Here is a 20,371-nt window from a genome sequence, read left to right on the forward strand (position 1 = left end):
AGATGTACACTAGCCCAGCATTATGTAGTATTTCTACCATATATATACAAAAATCATAAAATAATTTCAGGAGCATAGTTAATCCTATCTAATAAAAGAGTAACATGCAAATTGACCACCTCTCAACACACAAGATGGCCGCACCCATGTGATCAAATATGGCCACCACAAGATGGCCAGCAGGGAAGGGCAATTGTGGGCAATCAGGCAAGCAGGGGAGGGTAGTTGGGAGAGACCAGGCCTGCAAGAGAAGGCAGTTGAGGGGACCAGGCCTGCCATATATTTAAAAAATATATGATTTTGTGAAAAACATATGATTTTATATAAAAAATTATATATTTTTAAAATATTTACTCTAGGATATTTTTTCACTTATTTTTTTTAGAGTAAAAGGGAGGGGAAGAGAAATATTGACATGAGAGACACACATCGATTGTGTGCCTCCCTCATGTGCCTCGGCCGCTATCGGGGATTGAACCTGCAGCTGAAGTGTGTGCCCTTGAGTGGGAATTGAACCTGTGACCCTCTGTCTGTCGGCTGACATTTTCACCACTGAGAAAAAGGCCTTTAATGAATGTTGGTGGGGACCAGGCCTGCAAGGGAGGGCAGTTGGGGGAGACCAGGCCTGCAAGGGAAGGCAGTTGGGGGGGACCAGGCCTGTAAGGAAGGGCAGTTGGGGGTGAGGGGACAGGCCTTCAGGGAAGGGCAGTTGAGGTGGACCAGGCCTACAGCAGAGGGCAGTTGCTGGGGACTGGGCCTGCAGGGGAGGGCAGTTAGGAGTGACCGGGCCGGCAGGGGAGGGCAGTTGGCGGGGACTAGCCCACCAGGGGAAGGCAGTTGGAGGCGACCAGGCTGGCAGGGGACAGAAGTTAGGGGTGATTAGGCTGTCAAGGGAGGGCAGTTTGGGGTTACTGGGTTAGCAGGGGAGGGCAGTTAGGGGCAAGCAGACTGGCAGGGGAGTAGTTAGGCATTGATCAGGCTGGCAGAGGAATGGTTAGGGTAGGGGTGTCGAACTCAATCAGAGAAGGGGCCAAAATCTAAAATCCAGCCTAAATCGCGGGCCGAATGGTTTACTGAACAGTCATAAACTGTCATTGTGATGGAAACGCAGCGGAGTGCAGTGATGACAGCGCGGTGCGGGCCACATTGCAAGGCCTGGCGGGACGGATTTGGCCCGAGGGCCTTGTGTTTGACACATGTGGGTTAGGGGGTGATTAGGCTGGCAGGCAAAGTGGTTAGAGGCAATCATGCAGGTGAGCAGTTGGGAGCCAGCAATCCTGGATTGTGAGAGGGATGGTCCTTCTCACAGGTTGGAGAGGATGCAGGCTGGGCTGAGGGAAACACCCCCACCTCCCCATGAATTTCATGCACCGGGCCTCTAGTAGTAAAATAGGAAGTGATAGTTTTTAGTGTTTATTAATTTTGTTTTAGAATAACAGAAGTTTATATAATTTAAGTTGCTTTTTAAAAATATATTTTTATTGATTTCAGAGAGGAAGGGAGGAGAGAGAGAGAGAGAGAGAGAGAGAGAGAGAGAGAGAGAGAGAGAGAGAGGAGAGAGAAACATCAGTGATGAGAGAGAATCATTGAATGGCTGCCTCCTGCACCCCTGCTACTGGAGATTGAGAACACAACCTGAGCATGTGCCCTTTACCAAATTGAACACAGAACCCTTCAGTCCACAGGCTGATGCTTTATCCACTGAGCCAAACGAGTTAAAAGCTGTGTTTAACATCCAGTTTGCAAACATGTTGAAAATTTAACAGTTGGATGTTATCACCCGGCATACCACTACTACTATAAATAATTTGCCTACTTATTTTCTGTCTCCTTCATAGAGGTATGGGTTTTGTTTTGTATTATTTACTGTTGCAAAGCATCATAGACAATAAGTACTTGTTGAAAAATTTTAATTAAAATATTTGCGATCTTTTATATGTAATTTAAAATAATTAATGTAAGCAAATGCCAATACTACGTGCTGAGTAAAATATAAATCTTGTCTTCAAAGATATGTAAACCTTTTTTCCTTCATTTTTAAATATGAAGTTTTGATCATAACAACAGTATAAAAATCCTTATTTCTCTGAAACATGCTGCTCTGAAAAGAATAGAAAGGCTTTCAATTTTGCCTAGCTGAGAGAAAGATATATGTTCCCTTTTTTTTTATAAAAAAGGAAAAGATAAAGCATATATACATAGAAAAAGACAAACACACACACACACACACACACACAATTCTGAAGGCTATTTCTGTTTAGTGGGATTACAAGTTATTTGGACTTTTCTGTTTCTCCTGTTCTTTACAAGTAACATCTGTTACTTCTGTGATAAAAATTACTTCAAAATCAGCTTAATTGTGATACCAAAATATGGTATCTTAGTTGAAAGAGGAGGAAAGTGAACTATTACAAGTAGAAAATACACTGAAGAAAGAGAAGTGGAAAAGCCACAGCATATTTCAAAGGCCTGATTTTCACAGGATTATTTGGGGAAGTATTGGTAGAAGAGGCTGGAAAAAGGTTTAAGCTATAGAAGCTCCCTAATGCCAGAATCACAAATTACACTTTAGGATTTTCAACAGATTTGGAACACAATGGACGATGAATTTTAGGAATATTAATCTGGCATAACTATGTAGGAAGATTAGAGGAAACAGGGCTTAGAGTCTAGGGTTGTTGCAGAAGATGGATGAATTGATTTTTTCTACCAAGGCAATTAGGAACAGAAAGTGGTAGTTGAATGCCAGAGATATTGGAAGGCAGCTGTGCTCACCACTATACCACCAACGCTGCATGAATGCCAGAGATATTGATACTCCCATCCAGTAGCACCAGTTGTTGACTGGGTATGGATGAATTATGGAAAAATGTCAGAGATGAATCTTTAAGTTTGCTTTTGTCATTTGAAAGTCTTGATGGATATAAAGGTGTTATGTAGAAATAGGAAAGTCTGGAAGAAGAGCTTGCTTAAAAGAAAAGATAAATTTGATTTAAAGATATGAGTTGGAATTGGAAGTACAGAACTAGAATCCATGAAAAAACCAAGGCTAAATATGAACTCTATGGGATATATATATAGAAAGAGAGAAGGGGAGAATTTATGCTTATAATTAATTTAATCTTAACCTAATTTTTAAAATCTCAGTTTAGTGTGTGAAGTCAAAGAAGGAAAGACACAATTTACATTGAGTTGCAAACATAATATTGACAGGGATATTTTTAGTTTGTTAATATGATGAATTACATTTATTTTTGAATGTTAATTGCATTTCTTAGAAAAACTCCATGTGGTCATGATTTATTATCCTTTTTATGTATTGTTTGGTTTGGTTTGATTTGATTTGTTAAAATTGTGTTTAGAATTTTTGCATGTATGTTCACGAGAGATAATTGATCTGTAGCTTACTTTTTAAATAATGTCTTTGTTTGGTTTGGGTATCAGGGTCATGTTAGTTTGAAAGAATAATTTGAGAAATATTCCTTCCTCTTCAGTTTTTTTGGAAGATTTTTGTAGAATTGATATGATTTCTGAACTTATTTAGCCTGGGAGTTGTCTTTGTAAAAAGATTTTAAACTATAAATTCAGTTTCATTAGGGACTATTCAGGTTATCTATTGCTTCTCTTTTTTTTAATTGCATTTATTGTTGATAATAGTACAGAGGTCCCCCTTGCAAGGAATTTATCTATTTTATCTGAGTTGTTGAATTTTAAACTTGTTTATAGTATTTCCTTATTCTTTCTAATATTTGTAGACTCAATAATAATGATGCTTCTCTCATTCTTGATATTTGGCCATTTATCTTTTCCTTACCTGATTAGTCTGGATACAGGTTTATCCGTTTTATTAATCTTCTCAAAGAACCAGCTTTTGATTTCCTTTTCTCAATGTTTCTGTTTTCCTACTTTACACTTTCTGCTCTAATCTACTATTTCCTTTTTTCCTTCTTACTTTGCATTAATTTGTCCCTTTAGTGTCTATAGATGGTAGCTGAAGTCGGTGATTTAGGGAAGATTTTTTTTTTTCTAGGCATTTAGTGAAGGGTTTCTTAATAGTGGCACTATTGACATTTTGATCTGGAGAACTTTTTATTGTGAGGGGCTGTCCTATATATTATAGGCTATTTAGTAGTATCCTTGACCGCTACCCACTAGATACCGATTGCATCCCTTTTAGGTACAACCATGTTTGTCTCCAGATATTGTCAATGTCCCCTGATGGCCACGATTGCCCCTAGCCAAGAACCACTGGTTTCATGCTGCAAATTTAGTGCTATAAATTTGTATCATTTCACAAATTTTGATATATTGTGTTTTCATTCTGTTCAAAATACCTTCTAAATTCCCTTTGTTTTCTATTTTCACCCATGAGCTATTTTGAAATATATTATTTAGTTTCCACATATTTGTTGATTTAACTTCATTGTGGTTAGAGTTCAAACTTTGTATGACTTAAATCCTTTTGTTTTATTTATTATATATTTTTTAAAATCCTTACCCTAGGATATTTTTTTCACTTATTTTTTAGAGAGGGTTAAAGTGGGGGTGGGAGAAATATCAACACGAGAGAGACACATCTTCAACAGCACGAAAGAAAAAAAGATTTTCTTTCGTGCCATTGAAGCAGCATTTTACTGATAACTTTTTGGTTTCCCATTTGTCTTTCGTTCAGTTGATGTGGCACCTATTTTCCTTCCTTTAAAATCTTCTCCATTGCTTATAAACGATCGGAAATTGTTTGCTGAGCAACGTTTAATCTTTCTGAAAGTTGTTTTTTGAGTTTAACACACAGCTTCGTCCAATAATGCTTGTAATTGTTGGTCTTCAAACTTTGTTGGTTGACTTGGATATTCTTTGTCTTTCACATAGAAATCCTCACTTTTAAAGCATGTAAACCAGCGTTCACAAGTATCTTGAGATGGAGCATGTTCACTATAAGCTTCCCGAAATATACGATAACTTTTTCTTCAAAATAAAGTAATGAATTAAAACTTCCTGCAAATGCTTTTTTTGGCACAAAATTCAACATTTTTAAGCATAAAAATACCTATGATGTTAACACCTTCAGCAAATTTAACATATGAAGTTTTGAAGCTTATTGTCAATACAACAAAATAGCATAATATAAAATTGCATATAAATCAAAATATGTGTAACTCCAAAGATAATTTAATAAAAAATTAAAAATATATATGTGTAACTCCATCTATTTAAAATCTGCATTATTAACCGTTATACCTGGTATATCTTTTTATTGATTTTTAAATATTATTTTTTAATCCTCACCCGAGTATATTTTTCCATTGATTTTTCCACATTTTCCAAATGTGACAGAAACACATTTATTGGTTGCCTCCTGATGCACCTGGACCAGGAAGGAGCCAGTACTTTTGACCAGAATCAAACCCGGGACCTTCTGGTCTGCTGACCAACACTCTATCCACTGAGCTAAATCAGCTAGGGCTGCACCTATTTATTTTTTAGTGTGTTTGCCTTAATTCTATTTACTGTATCATAACTCCTATTAAGAACGAAGAGAATAGTAGTAAGAGATCATCACAAGAAAGGTTTTATTTATAATGACTATCTATGGTGGCCCTTACCCTTTCTTAAACTTCAAGCTTATACCTCTCTCCACCTGGAAGTTTTATTATTAAGCACTCAAATTCAGCAGTTCAGTTTGCTGAACTCATCTATTCAGTTTGCTGAGGACTAAAACTAAAATTCATATTTGGATTTTGTCCTCTTCCTCACCTTTCATAATCAGTCATCAATTCCTGCTACAGACAGTCCTCTGGTTACATGGGAATTGACGCATGTCGTTTTGTGGTTACATCGCCATCTCCCATTTATTTATTTTAAAAAAAAAAGTTTCGCCATTTCGACGGATGTACATATGTGCTTTATGTTTTTTACTATTTACTGTATTTACCACAAGTAAATGTCAGGAATTACCTTGCTTTTAATTTTTTTTTTTTTTTTTTTTTTTTACTGTTTGACTATGTTACCGCTGTGTATGTGCTCCATGTGAGTGAATTAGGTACTTACAGAGGTGGGTTCCCACTTATGGCAAAAATCACATTACGTTGTGCCCGTAGGAACTGATTTCTGACATAACCTGAGGACCTACTGTATTGGCTTTTCCCACAAAGAATTCTGCTGGCCAAAGCAAAGCTGAATTTATTAAACTGACAGCAGCAAGGGAGAACGCCACTTTGACAGAGTCTTGTAGGTAGAAGTTAGGAAAGGGTATTTCTTGGGTCTTTAAATACGGATTCACATGGTTTAAGGCAGGTGCTTCAAAGTGGAGAACTGCTTGGGATGGACATAGTATTTAGAATTAGTAGACACAACAAGGAAAGAGTCTTGAGGCAATCTATTGTCCTGTCAGGAAGGCTGTTTGCCCTGATGTATACATTGTTTGCCCAGATAAATTAGTTGACAAGAATTTCCCCAAGCAAACAGTGAAGCTGATTATTGGTTTATAGTCTTATCCTGGGATTTTACTTAATTCTCACTGCTACTCTTATTTTCTAAACTTTCCTAAAATCTCCCTGTTCTCCTACCACCACTGCCCTAGTTCATTCAGTTTGTCATAACTTGCCCCAACTATTTTAAAAGTCTTCCAACTCATAATCTGCTGCCCTTTCCCCTTCACATTTGTTTTCCACACTGACATCCGAGTAATCTAACTATTGCAACTCTGACTGTGTCACTGGTGTGTTTTAGTGACTTCTGATTGTCAGAGGATAAAAATCAAGACCTGATCCTTCAACCTCATTTCTGTGCTTCTCTTCTTGCATTGCTGCCTAGTGTTTGATTTCCTTCATCTGTGCTTTTGTTGATGGTGTTGCCTCTCTATCTGAATTATCTTTTCCTTCCCACTCCCCAATGTATGTGTCTAATTTTTGTTCTTCCTTTAAAACTTAGCTAAGTCAATAGTCGCTAGAGCAAACATGTCAAACTCACCAGCAGCATGCATGCAGTCCGCTGGCCGCAAGTTTCACATGCTTGCTGAGTAAATGTAACCTGAACCTAGACTGTGCTTCCAGAACATACTCTGTATAGTGCTAATATTATAGTCACTTATACTATATTGTGCAGAAATCAACATTTTATGAGGGGAGGTAGTCACCTAAAGGCAAGAAGGCAAGTTAAGTTGTCTTATGGATTTCTCTACCCATCAGCATTAATAGTAGGGCGCAGCACATAGCAAACATTGAAACAATTTTTACTGACCCAAACAGGTTGGGTCAGAGAGAGAGGACTTAAGGGATGGGAGGTAAAAGGTGATGATTTAACTTTAAATAAATGTATGTGAGGCAACATCAGTGTGCTCACATATAGAAATTTGAGTAAAAGAGCAAGACTTTGAAGTATGATGGGGAAATGGAACTTCCATTTGACCCAGTAATTCCACATCTAGGAATATATCCAAAGAAAACAGAAACACTAATCAGAAAGATATATGTACCCCTATGTTCATAGCAGCACAATTTACAATAGCTAAGGTTTGGAAACAGTCTAAGTGCCCATCAGCAAGTGAGTGGATTAGAAAACTGTGGTACATTACACAATGGGATACTATGCTGCAGTTAAAAAGAAGAAATTCTTACCATTTGCAACAGCATTGATGGAACTGGAGAGCATTATGCTAAGCAAAATAAGCCAGTCAGAGAAAGATAAATATCTCATCATCTTATTTGTGGAATATAATGAACAATACAAACTGATGAACCAGAATAGATCCAGACTCAGAGAAGCATTGGACAGTCTAACCTATGAGAGAAGGCAGGGGTTGAAGGGGGTAAGAGATCAACCAAAGGACTTATATGCATGCATATGGGCATAAGCAATGGACACAGACAGTAGTGGGGTGAGGGCATGTTCTGGAGGGTGGGGGCGGCAGGGGAGAGGTCAGTGGGGGAAAGGGGAGACTTAGGTAATACTTTAAACAATAAAGAATTTTTTTTAAAAGTATGATGGGAAATCATAATTGGAATATAGGATATATATATATTTATATATTTATTTATTTATATATTTATATTTAAAATATATTTTATTGATTTTTTACAGAGAGGAAGGGAGAGGGATAGAGAGCTAGAAACATAGATGAGAGAGAAACATCGACCAGCCGCCTCCTGCATACCCCTACCGGGAATGTGCCTGCAAGCAAGGTGCATGCCCTTGACCGGAATTGAACCTGAGACCTTTCAGTATGCAGGCCGATGCTCTATCCACTGAGCCAAACTGGTTTCAGCTAGATATTTTTCTTTAAGGGAAGTTGTCAAAGTGGTTTCTTTGTCAATGGGAAGTTGGCCTGCTATTATCTCTGCAGTATCTTCCAACATTGAAGATTCCCTGGTCTTCTATGTCTACATCTACCCTACCTAGTAAATACCATCTAATTTGATGGGGGTCTATTTTATCTTTTAGTTTCTTCAAATTTATAGTACAGAATAAGTGATCTACTTAAAGGCAGAGGATTGAACTACTTTTTGTCATATATATGACAGGCACTGTGTTAGGATGTAGGGGTACTATTCAAACAAAATATAGTCTACTGTTAAGGAAATAGAAAGTTGCTAAAAGTTTTGGTGAATACAGTAATAGAAGTAAGCAGAAGGTGTTTATGGGAATCATATGAAATGGAAGGACCTACCCAGGCCAGGTAGGGGCTTGTCAGAAAAAAATGCTAGCTTCCTTAAAGACTCCTGAACTGACTTTAAAAGATGATGAATAGACTTATACCAGAGGCAAACAGGGGAAGGTCTTTCTAGGCACGGGAGGAACATATACGGAAGTTCTGAAAGAGGGCCTGCCTTGTTTGGAGACTTGTACTTTAGTATGGCTGGAGCTTAGCATGTGAATGGGGACTGCTGAAAAGATTGGTGAGTGAAACCAAATGAAAAGTCTGTGTTTGGCCTGCTTAGGAATTTGGGCTTGAAAGTGAAGTGAAGCAATTGAAATTTTAAGCAGAGTAATTGCGTGATCAGATTTGTTTTAGAAAGCACTCTGGCAGTAGTCAGAAGGACATAGTGGAATGGACTTATCTTGGAAGCAAAAAGACCATTAAGTGAAAGGCTTTTGAAATAATTTAAGCAAAAATGTCTAAAGCTAGTGGAACTCATGTGGTGGTGGTTGGGGGATCAATTAAAGATATTCTGAGAAAGTGACATCAGTGGGGTCACTGGTCAGAGAAAGGGTGATTGCAGTGATGCCTCTTGGGTGTCTGGCCTGACTAACTCGGTGGGAGGGTAGTCTGTTTTGCTAAGAGAAAAAAAATTAAGAAGAAAGGATTCATGTAGTCACAAGATTCTTAGAGTGCCAATTTGAGCAAGGGATATGGGTGTGTTTTTTATTTTCTTGTATTTTTGTATATTTTTAAAATGTGATATGAAAGAGTATAACAGGATGTATAATCAAGGAAGCTTATGTAATTCTTTTTGGAGTCTGTTCAAGTAGACTCTCATTTAGCTTAGTTTAGAAATGAGTGATCTACTTCAAGACAGAGAATTAGACTACCTTTTGTCCAGCCCTTTGATTATTTAACATCTAACTCCTGTACTCTGTGAGTCAGTTTTTAATTGAGAAATAATAAATATATTTTTTTAAATCCAGAGATTTTTTACATTGCTATTTATCTGTCAGACTTTTTACCTTTTGAGAAGATATGTGGTAAGATTGACTTGTCTGTGTAAAATAGCTAATTTGATAATAGTTCTCCTGTGTTATTATGTATTTTAAAATACAAAATGACTTTCCACAGAATGCAAACTTTGATTTTCAAGTCTTTCAGTGGTGTCACATGGGAATCAATGTTCAATCTCTTGCTGTTTAACACTTCTGACAAAGAGGATGTTTCCTTTATTTGTCACTCATTTTCTCAAGTTAAGATTTCTTTTAGTCTGTGAGGTGCTTAAAATAATGAGCAGTGCAACTTAATAAAAAATTGGAGTTATTGATTTTATTTTTTATTTTATTTTTTAAAAATATTTTTATTGATTTCAGAGAGGAAGGGAGGAGAGAGAGTAGAAATATCAATGATGAGAGAGAATCATTGATTGGCTGTCTCCTGCACACCCCATACTGGGGATCGAGCCCGCAACCCGGGGATATGTCCTTGACTGAAATTGAACCCAGGACCTTTCAGTCTGCAGGCTGACACTCTATCCACTGAGCCAAACCGGCTAGGGCTGGAGGTATTGATTTTAGATTTTGATTTGCTCTGTAAAGGGACACTCATTATGTTTATTCATTGGTTCTTTTTTTCTTCTTCTTCTTTAAAAAAAAATATTTTTTTTTTATTGATTTTTTACAGAGAGAAAAGGAAAGAGATAGAGAATTAGAAACATCGATGAGAGAGAAACATTAATCAGCTGCCTCCTGCATACCTGCCACTGGGGATGTGGCTGCAACCAAGGCATATGCCCTTGACCGGAATTGAACTTGGACCCTTCAGTGCACAGGCCAACGTTCCATCCACTGAGCCAAACCGGTTAGGGCTATTCATTGGTTCTTGAATGTTCTGTTATTATCAGTTAGGTCTTCCTTCTCTCCGTTTTGTGATTTCTGTTGCACCTAGAAAAGCAGTAGAGAAGTGCCTCTTTCAATAACAAAACAAAAAACTGACTACAGTTTAATATTTTTTAACTTACAGAGTTAATGATGAGACTTGGGCTACTTCATTAACTCATGCTCGATCTCAGTAGAGGGGCACGAGGAGGCAACTGATGAGTGATTCTCTTGGGCTACGTTCATATCTGTAATGATTATAGATATGAAAGTACATTCTGATATCATATTGCTTGTAAGAAATTTCTTCTTTAGAATAATTTTGTCCTAGTAGAACTTTTCCTTTAAACATATTTAAAAGAAACCTTATTTTATTCCTTTTTGTAAAACACCTTTCTATAAAACGGTGACTGTAATCCCTGCTTTGCTTAGTGTCTTCAATAGTAAGCCAAAAAAAGTCCTCAAATTTCAATGTTTTAGACTGAATTTTTTTCCTAATAAGTATAAAAGTTTTCAGAAATTTTTAACAGTTTATAGTTTGGTCTACATGTACAAATTTTTATTTTTAGGAGTCAGAATGGATTTGAGAGGTAGATCAATAGGGATATACTCATTGAGTTATTATAATTAAAGTCTCAGGATAACATCTGTGCAAATCGGGGGTAATGGAAAGATATGTACAATATAATACCTTAATTAAAAAAATAGAAAAAAAATAAAAATAAAATAAAAATGAAAAAACAAACAAACAAAAAAAACAAAAAATCTGTACAAATCCTAAAAGGTTATTATTGTTTTACAAGATTAGTATTCTAATTGTCTTCAAAATGTGAAATGATTTGTTTGAACTTAGTATTAGAGGAAGTATAATAATTGCTCATTTCCCCCCCCAAACCAAAATCTTTACTTTGGTACATTAGTTTTTCATTAATATTGCAAACCAAAATGTAAATACATGAGAAAGTAATAATTTTTCATATTTCTTTAACTCTGCAGGTTGTAAAAATTAAAATGAACAAACTACGGCAAAGTTTTAGGAGAAAGAAAGATGTTTATATTCCAGAGGCCAGTCGCCCACATCAGTGGCAAACAGATGAAGAAGGGGTTCGCACCGGAAAATGTAGCTTCCCAGTTAAGGTAAAAGATCACGTTTCTATAAATATATGTGTAGAAAGAATGGGCAGTATATTACATGTGAAGTCCCTCACAAAACTAATATCTCATATTCTGCTTCAGTAATAGATTTGATAAAACAGGTTAAAATTGGTGATTTTTCTCTTTATATTTAAACTAGAGGCCTGATGCACGGATTCATGCACCGGGGGGTCCTTTGGCCTGGCCTGCGGGGATTAGGCCAAAACCAGCTCTCCAACATTCCCCAAGGGGCCCCAGATTTGAGAGGGTGGTTCTCAGGTGATGCAGCCTTGAATCAGGCTCCCTCCTCTCTGGTTCTGGGTGTGTCACCCGAGAACTGCAGCTGCCAAGTCACCACAGCTCTGCAGCTCCTGCATTGAACACCTGCCCCCTGGTGGTCGGTGTGCATCATACCTACTGGTCAGTCGGTCAAACAGTTGGCTGGTTGCTTAGACTTTTATATATATATAGAGAGAGACTAGAGGCCCAGTGTACGAAATTTGTGCACGGGGGGGGGGGGGGGTTTAAGGGGGAGAGGTCCCTCATCCCCTGCCCTTTCGCAATTTGGGACCTCTCATTAGGGTCCCTAGGCCTGGCCAGTGATCACACCTATCGGGGCTTTCCTTCCCCCAGCTGCCGGCAGCTAGCCCTACCCCCACTGTTGCCACTGCTTGCCATCTGTGCGGCATTGTGCCCCCTTCCCCTGCTACTGGTCTCCTCCCTCTGCAGGCCACAGGAGTGGGGTGTGATTGCTTGGCTGGCCTGGGCCTCTCTCTGAGGGCGATTGCTGGCCGGCCCCGCATACCCGCCATGGCATCGCTGGCCGGTGGCCGGGGCCTCCCTCTGTGGGGCAGTCTATTGCAGAGCCTCCCTCTCCCCATCAATTGCCATGCAGAGGGTGGCCTGGGCCTCCTTCTGCAGGGTGATCATGGGGCAGTGGCAGAGCTCCCTGACCAATTGTATCAGACCCGAATTGGCTGACCTGGCACCAGTGCCTGTCATAGTGTGGTCGTCTGCACTGTCGTTCTGCTGTTTGGTCATTTGATCGATTTGCATATTACACTTTTATTATTACAGATTACTATAGACTAGAGGCCCAGTGCACGAAATGCGTGCACAGGGGGCCCTCAGCCCAACCTGCACCCTCTACAATCTAGGAGCTCTCAGGGGATGTCCTACTAATGGCTTAGGCCCACTCCCCATGGTTCTCTGCTCTCTGTGGGCCTGGAGGTTTTGCTGCAGCCATGGAGATGAAGCCCCCATGCCCTGCTCTCCACTCTGCCTGCCTCGCCATGTGCCATGCAAAGGAAGCCCCAATGCCCTGCAGTGTGCTCTGTCTGCCAGGCCTGGGGGCTTCGCCGACACCGACACACTAAGGAAGTCCCCAAGCCCTGCTGTCTGGGCTCTGTCTGCCATGTCTGGGGACTTCCCCACACTGCCATGCTAAGGAAGCCCCCAAGGCCTGCTGTCCTGGCTCTGTCTGCTGGGCCTGGGGGTGTTCCCGCCGCCTCTGTGCTAAGGAAGCCTCCATGCCCTACTGTCTGGGCTCTGACTGCCGGGCCTGGGAGTGCTCCTCTCGCTGCCACGCTGAGGAAGTTCCCAAGCTCTGCTGTTCTGGCTCTGTCTGCTGGGCCTTGGTCTCCCCTGCTGCTGCCGCTCTAAGGAAGCACCATGCTCTGCTGTCCAGGCTCTGTTTACGGGGCCTGGGGGTGCTTCTGTCGCCTCCGCGCTAAGGAAGCCTCTAAGCCCTGCTGTCCAGGCTCTGTTTGCCACGCTAACTGCCGTCCAGGCTCTGACTGCCCTGCCTGGGGCGGATCAAAAACCCCTCCAGAGACAGATCCAGCCTCGCTGCTCCTGCAGACAGGCCTGACACTCCAGCAGCGGAGCTGAGGGGACTGGGCGCCACCATCTTGTGGCTATGGGAGCCACCATTTTGTCCTGGAGTGATGGTTAATTTACATATTACTCTATTATTAGATAGGATAGGATTCTTTAAGTGATTGAAAAACTCTCCTAGAGTCATGCAGAATGATTAAACATTTACATTGAATTTACGATGAAGAGGAGGTTGCTTTATTCAACACATTTAGAATTGGCAATCATCTTTATATACGAAAATAAATAAAAACTGTAAATGTGGGAAATCATTACATTTTTTGTTGCAATTGTTTCTGCAGATGATATCTATATGAAAAACCGAAGAGAATCAACCAAAAAATGTTTCAAAGGATAGGAAATTGCAGGGTTTTAGGCTACTTATAAGATATACTAAAATCAATAGATAGAAAAACCACTTAGTTTAGTTAGAAAATATTATGGGTCTTCTGATTCTGGCAGAATGTAGAATAACCTAACATAGAAATACTACCAATATAAATATCTAGAAATGCTGAATACATTTTCAAACTAAGTTTTTCTCTTAAAATACAGCAGCCATTCAATACAGATATCTCCAGTTACCAGAAGTTAAGAAGGAATTTGGAAGCTGATGGGCACATGCCTGGGCTGTGGGCTCAATCCCCAGTAGGGGTTGTGTAGAATGCAGCCAATCAATGATTCTCATCGATGTTTGTGGGTTTTGGGGTGGTTTTTTTTATATATATATATTCTTCTATTGGTTTCAGAGAGGAATGGGGAGAGAGAAACACCAATGATGGGACAGAATCATTGATCGACTGCCTCCTCCAAGCCCCCAACTGGGGATCGAGCCGCAGCCTGGGCATGTGCCCTGACCAGAACCGCACCAGAGATCCTTTAGTCTGCAGGCCGAAGCTCTCTCCACTGAGCCAAGCCGGTTAGGGCTCATTGATGTTTCTACCTCTCCCTCTCCCTTCCTCTCTGATATCAATTAAAAAATATATTAAAAATAATAATAACAAATTAGCCCTGGCCAGTGTTGTTCAGTTGGTTGGAGCATTGGCCTGCACAGCTGCGATCGATGGGTTCAATTGCTGGTCAAGGACACATACCTAGATTGTAGGTTTGATCCCTGGCGGGACACATGTGGGAAGCAACCGATTGATGTGTCTCTTATCATAGTTTCTCTTTCTTCTCCCCTCCTTCCACTCTCTAAAAAACAATGGGAAAATATCCTCAGGTGAGGATTAATTAAAAAATTAAAAATTAAAAAAAAATAGACAGTATATATGCCAAGAATGAGATATCAGAATTTCTTAAAATGTCAGAACAGTGATGCAGACTGCTCAGTTGCTGAGGTTATATTCTTTCCCAGTACTTAATTTTCTTTTTTCCTTGGACCAAGAAATTAAGAATATACTATTGGGCTTTGAAAAAAGCAACATGTCAACTGAACATGAAGAAATACTTTTGAAAGCTTAATTCAACCAGAGTTAATTTAAAAGTTCATTCATCACTAACTTATAAACAAAAAAATACAGCTTTCCAGAATTTGAGTGTAATATGCCTGTCACTGTAGCATCTGACTGATGAAACAGTAGTATTCAGTGACAAAGTACTCTATTCTTTCTGGGTGTGAGTCCAATCTAACCATCTAGAACTAGTTGACAGAACCAAATCTTACTGGACAGGGCCCAAGCCCAGAGCGGGTTGCCTTGTGCAGACTGGTAGTGTGTGGGTTCTTAACTTTGTACAGGAAAGATGTCACAACACAAATCCAGGTGATTGTGAAAGTACAGTTATTAAAGCTGAGGACAGTGAAACAAGGAAGGGCTTAGGACAGAAGACTAGGCGGGGCTGCTTTGGCTTTCAGGGGAAAGAAGTTAGCCCAGGCGGGCTGCTGTCAGCTCGCTGGAGAGTCAGCAAAAAGGGACCTTGGAAACGGTCAGAGGATTAGCCCGGACAGCTCCAGGAGGAGAAAGGGAAAGGCGTGGCCTAAGGAGAAGTGTGCTGGGACCTTTGTCTTCAGGGTTTTAAAGGCTGGGAGTTTAGGTGAGATCTCAATAGAATATTCATCACTTTCCAGGTGTGCCCTCTTAGGGTTGTGGTCTCCACTGATTGGTCAGTGCCAGGGCATGGAGTCATTACTGGTCTTGGAGTCACCTGCCTGGTTTTGCTGCTTTTCTTGGCCTGGAGCTGAAAATATAACTGAGGCTTAGATATCTCCAGGGAGGAAAGGTCAGGAGGGTTTGGACCGAATGACCAGCTATGGAAGAAAAGGCCACCCTGGGGGGAAGATCCAGCACCAGTTCTGCCTGTGGCTAGGCACCTGGGGCTTTCCACCCTGGTGACCTGTATCTGCTGTAAATTGCTCAGCCAGTTTGTTCAGCCATTGTCTTGCTTTCTCTATTCCACTTGCCAAAGAATTGTCCTAACTTTTTACTATCGTGCCTCACAAACTTCACATTTTTAACAGCCTGTAATATTAAATTATTTTTTTCCAATTTAATAGTAAAAAAGAGATAAACAAAGATGACTAAATGTGGAATCTGTCTTAAAGCTCATGCTATCTCTTATTGAGCCAAAATTGTTAAAGCTAACACTACTTAAATACCATCTTCAGCTGAAAACAAAGATGTTGCAGGTGGGCGTGTCGATTAAGGGAGGGGAAAAAACACTATAAATGGGTAAGGTTGTTAGCAGATTTAAATCTTTTGTCTTCAGAATTAATAAGAGTTTCTAGAGATAAGTTTATTCTTCTCTTCTGGGGGTAGCAGGGAGACACCCTTCAAAATGGAGAGTTCCCTTACAAAGGTAGAGGTCTCCTCCAAAGAATAACTTTTACTTGGATTTCAGAGCTTCTTCATGGAATGCTGTTTCTTAAAATTGCCAGCCTAAAATAATCCTTATGCCAGAGAGATATTCTGGGGTGACAAAAATGTGTTCCCCTACAGCTGCCAGGCTGCAAACCCATACAGTCTATTCCTGCCCTGAATTCTGGAGGCAGTTATAACACAGTGGTATTTGTGTAATGTGTTGCGTTAGGATGTTAAGACAGCTAGATGTCACTTGGCAATAGGAATTCTTCAGCTCCGTTTTAATCTTATTTAAGCACTGTTGTATATGCGGTTGTCTACTAAAAGGTCGCTATGCAGGACTTGATTGTATGTCTTCTTGGATTTTATATGATTCAGATTTGCCTTAAAGAGAGTATACGCTTTCATCTTAGAACTATATATAATGCATATTTACTGTGTCAATGTAGAGACTATCCAAACATGTAGAGAATTTTTTATAAGTTTATTTGAAGCAAACCGACTGCATGCCAGAAGTAAGATCACAAATGCTGCAGAGAAAAATGCTTCCCAGAATGACAGTTTCCAGTTTCTTTTGATACTTAATTTGGAATTAAGGGGCAGGGAACTACTCAGTAAACATAGCAAAAGCCCTAACTTTTTTCTTCTATTTACAGTACCTTGGCCATGTAGAAGTTGATGAATCAAGAGGAATGCACATCTGTGAAGATGCTGTAAAAAGATTGAAAGCTGTATGTATTTGATGGTTGCCAGTATTGGTCCATATGCTGTAAATATTCTCTTAAAATATTTTGCTCATAAATTTTAGTGACCCATGATCGGCTTTTTAGGAAAAAATAGAAGATGAGGATATCTGTGTTAGGAGGACTTATTAATTGGACTGCTACTCCCAAATTTCCTTTTGTATACCCCTCAAACATATCACTCTGCTTCTTGCACAAACTTCAGCATATTTGATAAATAATGTTTTCTCTCCAGTTATGCCATAGAACACATCGTAGGCATCTGCCTGTATATTTAATAAAAGGAGAAAATGGGATCAGAGTTAATAAAGGTTCAGATTAAAGTGTTTATTTCATATTTTGGATAGATTTGAAGAATGTTTCATAAACTCTGACAGCCCTCTTCACAACCTCCTTCTCTCCAGTGTTTGGCCTCCTCCACCCTCACCCCTTGCTCTTAAAGCTTTAAGCATGCCTTTGCCCCATATAGCATTAAATACTTGTTGCTTTGGATTTGCTGGTATAGTGGGCTGCTTTGAGTTTGGCTACTAATGAGTGCTTTTTTTCAGTTTACTTAATAATCAAAACTTTTCTGCTGTTTGATACATTCTATAGGACCTTTTTTTTATTTTTATAATTCCTCAATATAAAAGATATAAAATCAAGGGAGCAACTATTCAGAGAAATGAATTATATCTTGGAAGAAATGCCTGAATCTGTTGTAGAAGGGAAAGGAAGAGAAAAATAACTGATTATACTATGCAAAGAACTAAAATAAAAAAATCAATGTAGATACAATATATACTATACACATACCTTTACCTCAGATTACCACAGGCCCATGCAGGAGGCAAAGGGTATGTTTACATACCCTTTACCTTAGACTTAGATTTTGGTCATTTAAATTCTTAAATGATTGAAGCCCTTCCTAGACTTTCTGTGCTCTCCTATTATCATAATGTTAAAGAGACTTATATCCATGTGTTATGGTACATGAAACTATAATTTATAGACTTTCTATGTCCACCTGAATATATATTTCTCAGTTAAATACAGCTTCAGAAAATGTAATTTTTCAAGAAATATAAATTCAATCTCTTTAACAAAATTTTAAGTTCACTAGAAAAATAAGATGTTTAGCTAAGAAGTTTTGTTTTTTTTAATATATTTTATTGATTTTTTTTTTTTTTTTTTTTTTTTTTTTTACAGAGAGGAAGGGAGAGGGATAGAAAGTTAGAAACATTAATGATGAGAGAGAAACATCGATCAGCTGCCTCCTGCACACCCCCTACTGGGGATGTGCCCGCAACCAAGGTACATGCCCTTGACTGGAATTGAACCTGGGACCTTCCAATCCGCAGGCTGATGCTCTATGCTCTGAGCCAAACCAGTTTCGGCAGAACAGTTGAATGTTCTGCAATGATTTGTTTTACAGTTGTTTTACAGTTGTTTAAGGAATTATTTTTAATTATTTTTTTTAATCCTCACCGGAGGTTATTTTGCCATTGATTTTAGAGAGAATGGAAGAGAAACGGAAAGACAGAATTATCGTTGAGAGAAACACATCGCTTGCCTTCTGCACATGCTCTGAGCAGAGCCCTGCTAGGGAGGAGCCTGCAACCAAGTTACGTGCCCTTGATCAGAATTGAACCCAGGCCCCTTCAGTCCAAAGGCCGATGCTCTATCCACTGAGCCAAACCAGCTACAGCTAAAGAGCATTTAAAACGTCATAAACTACTGACTGAAAGCAATAGACAAATCGGTGAACAGACTAGATGGACCTGAAACAAACTATAAGTAGTTATTAAAGTCTTATAACTTTGTTTTTAAAATAATTCTTTATTGTTGAAAGTATTACGTATGTTTCCCTTCCCCTCTCCCCCCATTGGCTCCCTCCAACCCCCTCTGTCTTATAACTTCTATAGCTTACAGTTAGAAGGTCACTGTGGAATGAACCTTTAGAAAGTCTTTTAACTCAGAGTACAGCTTCAGGTTCACTCTCTAAATGAGGAAAATCTAAGGATGGTTTAAATTTAGCCAGAAGATATTAAGTTGTTTAGTGAGTAGTTACATAATTAACCCTCTTAACTGTCTAGGTTTTTTAAAAAGCCAGTCAGAGAAAGACAAATACCATATGATTTTACTCATAAGTGGAATCTAAGGAGCAAACTGAACTAACAAGCAAAATAAAGGCAGATTCATAGATGGGAGAGCAGGCTGCCTGGGAGGTAGAGGTGGGCTGGGAGGGTGGAGGGATTGAGTAATAATGAAAAAAAAGAGGGAGAGAAGTCATGGGCACAGACAACAGGTGGTGATTGCAGGGGATAGGAGGAGTGAGTTGAGTGGAGATGGAGGGATAGATGGTGATGGAAAAAAAGAGAAAAACCTTATTTTAAAATAGAAACATCTGTTTATTATATAGGTAGTAAATTTCATTATTTAAAATACAAATCAACAAAAACAGTACATAAAATCTCTTGCAATCCCAGAGATAGTCACTATTTACCATTGAGTTTTAAAACTAATTTTTGAGTTAAGTGAATGTTTTTGTTTTATTTTTCCTTTTTATTTTCTTAACCAAGAAGATGATAAACTATAAGCATGATTATTTGAGTGCAGGACTATTTAGATTATAAAATTTAGTTAGTTTTTATTTTCACCAGAAATAGGAACCAAATTTATCACAAAAATTATACCTATACTTAAAACAGTGGCTGGCACACAGTAGCCACTCAAAATATATTTCTGGAATGAATATATAGAAAACAATTCAGTCCTCAGTATGTGGTCAAATTGAATCTCATAATAATCACCATAACCATAATTACATTTCATGTTTTTAAATCCTTTTACATAACTCTAAAAGACCCTTATTTCCCTGTGGTATTTATTTTTAAGATTTTTTAATTGGTTTTTGGAGAGAGGAAGTGAGAAGGAGAGAGAGATAAAAACATCAATGATAAGATAGAATCATTGATTGGCTGCCTCCTACACACCCCTTACTGAGGATCAAGCCTACAACCCAGGCATGTGCCCTAACCTGGAATCAAACCATGACCTCCTGCTTCATAGGTCATGCTCAACTACTGAGCCATACTGGCTGGGCCATTTCTGAACTTTCCATTCAAGAAATTCTTTGAAAATTTTCAGACCAACCCTATCCAGGAGACCTGTAGCAAATGCTGTTTATAATTTTACATAGGGAACATGTAATTTTAAAAGACAAGATGAAAGTTTTAGTTAACTGATGTCAATTTCCTATTTATTGTACTCAGTCTTCCCCCTTGTATAAATACTCTAACACTGTACTGAGAAGGTTGCAAA

At 39.0% G+C, this 20,371-nt stretch overlaps 1 protein-coding gene across 13 annotated transcripts in view; it reads left to right on the forward strand.

Moving 5' to 3' along the window:
- Positions 1 to 20,371, forward strand: part of NUMB (NUMB endocytic adaptor protein) — a 115,579-nt gene that overhangs the window by 59,449 nt on the left and 35,759 nt on the right. For 10 of the 13 annotated variants that reach the window (XM_036432021.2, XM_036432042.2, XM_036432086.2 and 7 more), the window contains 2 exons: positions 11,515 to 11,655; positions 16,982 to 17,056. In XM_036432021.2, coding sequence (XP_036287914.1) covers positions 11,530 to 11,655; positions 16,982 to 17,056 — 201 coding nt within the window. In that variant the 5' untranslated portion in view covers positions 11,515 to 11,529. Of the gene's footprint in view, positions 1 to 10,181; positions 10,206 to 11,514; positions 11,656 to 16,975; positions 17,057 to 20,371 lie in introns of those variants that run through there. The other 3 variants (XM_036432059.2, XM_036432112.1, XM_036432121.1) reach the window with 3 other exon arrangements.

The sequence above is a fragment of the Pipistrellus kuhlii genome, unplaced genomic scaffold (genome assembly GCF_014108245.1).
Source record: "Pipistrellus kuhlii isolate mPipKuh1 unplaced genomic scaffold, mPipKuh1.p scaffold_m20_p_1, whole genome shotgun sequence".
Lineage (NCBI taxonomy): Eukaryota > Metazoa > Chordata > Mammalia > Chiroptera > Vespertilionidae > Pipistrellus > Pipistrellus kuhlii.